Here is a 6443-nt window from a genome sequence, read left to right as displayed (position 1 = left end):
AACCCAACCTAATCAGGAAACAAATTCCATCACCACCGACGGTTCTAGCGGACCACGCTGGGGCAACGAACCCACGACCATCACACGGTTAGACACCGAGCTAGCCTGGCGCCCTCCCAGAACAGAAATCTCTAAGAAAGCCAGCCACCCCGCTAGGACCTGCGCCCGACCTCGAACACGAGACCGCGGCGGACGGCAAATGGCGCCCCTGCGTGTGGCTAAATTTTGAACAAAATACGTGAAAACCGAACAAACTACAAGAAAACGGGAATTTTGGACGCGCGAGGGTTAGACAGGCTGACGCGCCAGGAGCAGCGGACAAAGGATCCCTCTCACCCCTCCCCCAGCGCACATTCCAGCAGAACAAGCGACGCAGGCGAGCGACGTCACAGCCCAGCGGCCACCCCCAACCCCTCTTCACTTCCGTACCATCCCGCTTTCTCTTTCTCGTGACGGGCCGAACACCGTTCCTTCCACCTCCCCACCTCTCCACCCCCTAGCAACTCACCCTTTCGCGCGGCCATCCCAACAGCGTCCCCCTCCTTCAATCCTCCACCCGTCCGATTTGTGCGGCTGTCCGGGCGCTCTCGGCCATCGCCTCGCACACCCATCCGCACCCCCGCCCGCGCCGCGGCCATTCTCGGCCTCCATTTGTGCGGCGGTCCGGGCATTTAACCCTCCCCTCCCCCCTCACCACTTCACAACTACACCCATGTGGCGCGCGCGCGACTACGTGCGCCCGCCCCCGTCAACAGAGCTCAGCTGTCAACAACACCGCGCCTAACCGCGCGCTATGCTGCCATACGTAGCTCACGCGACATGCACACAATGCCAACGGCCTAGAGCAATGGATCTACTGACAGGCCCATTACCTTGGCGGAGCACCTGCCAATGCCCACCACTGGACAAAACACCACCGGGGACCGACATGAAACACGAACCATGGGAAGTAAATTGGGATCAGTTATGGAAAGGAAAAATAGAGATGGGATTAGCCATGCCAACAACCACGGCAACCGATACGAAACCGCAACCGTGCCAGGAGTGTGGACACGCAACCCGCACCACCACCACGGCCGAGGGCGGGATAATCACCCGACCTGACACCACACGTGCATGCACGGCACGGACAGTGAACTACATGTCAAAATTACCGGAGTTTAGCGGAGCACCACACGAAGACCCCCTAGCATACACACATCAATGCGAAGTGCGCCTGGCGCGCAGCTGGGTAACCATCGACGAGTGGCCTGAGAGGACCAGCGAACGGTTGCGGGGACCCGCCCACGAATGGTGGCAACGATGGGGACGGGCCGACATGGAATGGTCAGAGTTCACCGAGGACCTCAACCACCGTTTCAATGCCGGGTCTACACTGGTACAATGCACCTCACAATTTTACAGTAGCACGCAGCGAGAAGGGGAACCTTTTGAAGAATTCATAGCCCACAAGATACAGCTATTCCGCCGGATATCGCCACTCGTAGAACCGATCAGGGCACTACCCACAATCACACTACTACTCAGAGACGAACTCCAGCCTTTCCTACGCATAAACCGCGCCACCTCCGTCGAAGACTACGTCCAACTGGCAGTGGCCACAGAACAAAACTTCCAGAGGGCCTGGTGGAGGAACCCTCGCAGGGCAAACCGGGAGGACCACCCCCCACCGAATGACAGGCGCCTACTAGCCATCCAAGGGGCATCACCGACCCAACAACGCAGGGCCCCACCCCTCGACGGCCGATACCCTCCCTATGCGCCAGAGTCACCTCAAGCGGACGCTAACGCGGCCCCCCGACCACCACACTGCCAACTGGGATGCCCAAGGGGCACCTTCCACTGACACAATGAGTGCCCACAGAGGGGGAACGCGCAGAGGAACACACGTCAACAACCGCCGCGCGAGACACAACCAGCGGGAAACGGACCAAGGGGGAACTGAAACAGAGTCCTCCAACCCACCAAATGACCACCAACCACCCCCCAACGACAACAACAGTCGGGGGGACCACCGCCCATGCGAACGCAATGTCAACAAACCACAACAACGACCAACCAAACGCGACGACCAACACGGCCCCCGGGGGGCACCCCCCACCCAGACTGGGACAACTGACCCAACCACCGGACAACCTGCTTCGCATACCAGTGGAAATCAACAACCAGCCTGCCATTGCACTCGTGGACACGGGAGCGAGCCATGTGTTCATCCACCCCTCACTGGTACCCCCCGGCGCCCTTCGCCCACACCGGGGCGAGCTGCGCCTGGCCACCACCATGCACGCTGGCCAGATGGTGGGGTACGCAGAAGTCCAGATAAGCCTAAGGGAGATGATTACTAACGCGACTGCCATCGTTGTGAGCGACTTAAGTGAGGAGCTCGTGCTAGGGCAACCTTGGTTGACCAAGCACGACGCTGTACTGGAACTAGGCCCCGCCAAAGTAAACATCGGACGGTCCGAAAGGTTCGTAGTCTACGCCATAGGGCGGGCCCCTACACCGGCAGACGGAGGCGTGACCCTCACTGACTTACGTCATAACGTCCCACCTGAGTTCGAAGACGCGGTGAACAAAATCTTGCGTGAACAACGGGATGTGTTCACAACCACTGAGCCCCTACGGCGCACAACAGTAGCCGAACATTCCATCCCCACCACCACCGACCAACCCATCTACGAGTCACCCCGTGGATACGGGTTTCGCGAACAGCGAATAATACGCGAACAGGTGATGGAAATGCTGCACGGCGGGGTAATAGAGCCCTCCAACAGCCCATATAACGCATGCATAGTACTGGCAGCCAAGAAGGACGGCACCTTACGTTTTTGCGCAGACTTCCGCGCACTAAATGCTGTGACAGTCAGTTCGCCACCCCCACAGATCAGCGTTGAGACCGCCGTCGCCGGTCTCGGTAGGGCCCGGGTATTCAGCACACTAGACCTTAAATCGGGCTATTGGCAAGTGCCCATACGGCAGCAGGACCGAGAGAAAACGGCATTCACGATCCCCGACAGCCGACGTTTCCACTTCCGGGCCATGCCCTTTGGTCTAAAGTGCGCGCCGGCTACCTTCCAAGCCATGATGACCCGTGTGCTAGAGGGGTACCTCGGCCAATTCGCTCTCGCGTACTTAGATGACGTCATCGTCTTCTCGGAGACGTGGGAGGACCACTGTCGCCACCTTTCCCTAGTCCTCGAACGGCTCGCCACCCACCACCTAACGGCCAACCCGGCGAAATGTCATATAGGCACGCGAGAAGTAGAATTCCTGGGACACCTAGTCAATGCGGAAGGGAGCCACCCGCAACCATCCCACCTGCAAAAAATCGCAGCGGCAGAGGCTCCGCGTACGCGGAAACAACTGCAACGATTTATAGGCCTGGTCAACTGGTTAAGAAACTACATACCAAATTTTTCTCACATAATCTCACCCCTCACGGATCTGCTGTCCCCCCAGACACGTTACCGCTGGAACACGTGGGCCCAACAGGCGTTTGAACAGGTAAAGGTCGCGTTCACCAGGTGTCATACGCTAGCACGCATTGACCCCGAATGCCCCTTAATACTCCAGACCGACACCAGCACACTAGGGGTAGGGGTGGTACTTTTTCAGGAGGATGACCAGGGAAACAAACAGGTCATTGAGTACGCCAGCGCGAAATTTGGGTCCGCCGAGCGAAAATATCATAGCAACGAGCAGGAATGCCTAGCCGTGATATGGGCCATCAAAAGGTACCATCCCCACCTCGAAGGGCGGACATTCACCCTCCGCACGGACAACCGCTGCCTCACCTGGCTCCAGACCATGTAAGGGCGTAAGGGGAAACTGATACGTTGGGCTCTCCTACTCCAGTCGTTCGATTTCGTGGTCGAACACGTACCAGGAGAGGAAAACCTACTGCCAGACATGCTATCCAGGCACCCGAGCGACCAGCATGAAGTGACAGATGCCGAGGGGTGGGAGGAGATGCTACCCCCCTCCCCGAGGGACGGCTGGCACCACCTACCTGCCACGTGCGCACGCATAATCACTGATGAGGAAGGGGCTGACACACCACCTAACACCGCCACTGACCTGGACCGCAGGGTACTGGCAGCCCAACAACAGTCTCCCGAGGCCAACCGACGTCGGTGTCGTTTAGGAGAGGTACCCCACGCCAATTGGAAAGTCGAAGCGAACCGAATCCTAAATCGCGCCCCAGGGGCCGCGGGGGACTGGAAGACGTACGTGCCACCTGAAGCGCGCGAGGCGGTACTCCGCTTTTTTCACGACCATGACCTTGCAGGCCACCCAGGCACAGACCAAACACAGAGAGCGGCCTCACAGCACCATCACTGGCCCGGGATGGCAAGGGACGTCAGGGAATACGTTCGGGAATGCGAGGTGTGTCAAGTACGTAAAGCGCGCCGGAGGGACGGCGAGCAACAACTACAACCCCGCCAACCGACACAAGCATTCCAGACCATCGCACTGGACGTGATGGGGCCCTACCCCCGGTCACCCAGGGGCAAACAATTTTTGCTCGTGGTAACTGACATGTTTACGCGATGGACAGAAGCGTACACTTGTAGCAACGCGAGGGCCACCACCATCATCCACATGATGGCTCGCGAGTTCCTGCCTCGGTGGGGCTACCCGCAATCAGCGCTGACAGATAACGGCAGCCAATTTCTGGGCAAGCAGTGGCAAGATTGGTGCAACCGGATGAGTATCCAGCACCACACCACCCCAGCCTACCACCCCAGGGCCAACCCCACTGAGCGCAGGAACCAGGACTTGAAGGTCTAACTCCGCCTCAGGCTGGGAGATGACCACACCCAGTGGGACCAGCATGTCGCCGACGCATTGTTTTTCACCCGCCGCCGCGTTAACGCCGCGACCGGTCGAACTCCGGCGGAGATGGTGCAGGGAAACAACCTGCCACTGCCAGGCGAGTGGGCTACCCACGGCGTCCCACACGCGGGAGAAGGGGAGAGGGAGCGTGCACGGCGCCTGACCGCAATGCACGAGACCGCCAGGCAGCGCCAGGCGAATTATACCCAACAAATCACCCCCAAGACCACGCGGGAGCCCCCGCGATACATGCAGGTGATCACGTATACGCCTGCGTCCACCCACTGTCCGCAACACCGCGCAATTACTGCGCTGGGCTAGCACCCTGCTGGGGGGGGGGGGGGGGCCTACACCGTGCAGAGACCTCTAGGGAGGATGTCGTTCCTGGTTCGAGTCGGAGGCAGACGAGTGCGAAAAATCCACTGCGACGACTTACGCCTCGCCTCCAACTCCGGAGAACCTCCACCAGAAGACCAAGACCATGACGAACCCCCGGAACCCGACAACCCGGAGGAGGGTCCCAGTTCAACACCCGCGAGTGATAACCACGATGATGCACCACCAACACTAGAGACAAGCGCGCAAAATTCAAGAGACCGACCACCACCAACGCCAGAAAACCCGCACGAGGCAATGACGCCTCACCAACAAGGGCAAACGACAGAGTACGAGCATGCAACCATCACAGAAATGGCAACAGGGGACTTGACACCCCAACCGGACGACGTGACGGCAATCATGGAGGAGCCAGAGGACTCAGACGCTACCCACTGGGTAAGCCCAACACGCGGAGCATGGGGACACTCGGCCTCTCTCGCGGACGCCACATTCAGTATGTTCGTAGAAGAACCCGACGAGGGAATATCTGCGCCGCGCATAGGACCGGAGCCACGCCAACTGTTCGACCCCAACGACACGGAGGCCAGCGAAGCTCCAGGTATCCCGGAGCGCAGGAGACAGCCCTACACAAGCGGACCGCAAGCAGCCGACGCCATGGACCAACGACTGAGGCACAACAAACCAAACAGGCCGGCAGTCTCACGGACCCACTCACCGCCCGGAACACCGCCCACACCGCCACCACGGACCGGGAGGCCCCAGAGGGACTGGCGACGCCCAGAATACTTAGCCGAATACGACCTCGGGAGGCCCCCAAGGAGAAACCTCCCCACTCACAACTCCGAGTCGCCAACCCGAGACGACCCACTCGCGAGGGACAGAATCTACCGGCTACGGCCGCGACAGCCCCCACCAGCTCGGACGTGCTGCCACCCCTAATGCGGCAACACTCACGTCTCCATCGCCGACGCCTCCCCCTAGCCAGCCTGCTACTGCCACGCCAGGGAGGCGCGCACTCTGCGTTCCACAGGCGCCACGATGCCGCCCCTCGGCCGGCCTGCCACTGCAGCCGCCGAGGGATTACGTCAACAGGCCAGCACCCAGGATGCAGAGCCTACCCGCTGCGGCCATCACGAACACCGCTGAAGCGGTGCTGCTGCCGAAGCTAGGGGCACCCTCACGTGGCGGAGCCACTTGCGGCGCAAGGTCAGGCTTCTCGAGGGGCGGGCGTTTGACATTGTATGGCCGAAGGCCACCCCAAAGCCCGA

General features: G+C 60.1%; 1 protein-coding gene across 1 annotated transcript; it reads left to right on the top strand.

Moving 5' to 3' along the window:
• Window positions 1-5211: 5211 nt before the first annotated feature.
• LOC134528858 (uncharacterized) lies at window positions 5212-6114 on the top strand. The gene has a single exon (XM_063362525.1). The coding sequence runs from the start codon at window positions 5212-5214 to the stop codon at window positions 6112-6114; it is 903 nt and encodes a 300-aa protein (XP_063218595.1).
• The last annotated feature ends 329 nt before the right edge of the window (window positions 6115-6443 follow it).

Source organism: Bacillus rossius, chromosome 2 (genome assembly GCF_032445375.1).
Source record: "Bacillus rossius redtenbacheri isolate Brsri chromosome 2, Brsri_v3, whole genome shotgun sequence".
Lineage (NCBI taxonomy): Eukaryota > Metazoa > Arthropoda > Insecta > Phasmatodea > Bacillidae > Bacillus > Bacillus rossius.
The sequence above is the reverse complement of the archived record's forward strand: the minus strand, read 5'-3'. Positions and strand labels throughout refer to the sequence as shown.

What these genes read in the sequence shown, in the direction of transcription:
- LOC134528858 (XM_063362525.1), top strand. Translation starts at nt 5,212, where the DNA reads ATGTCGTTCCTGGTTCGAGTCGGAGGCAGACGAGTGCGAAAAATCCAC.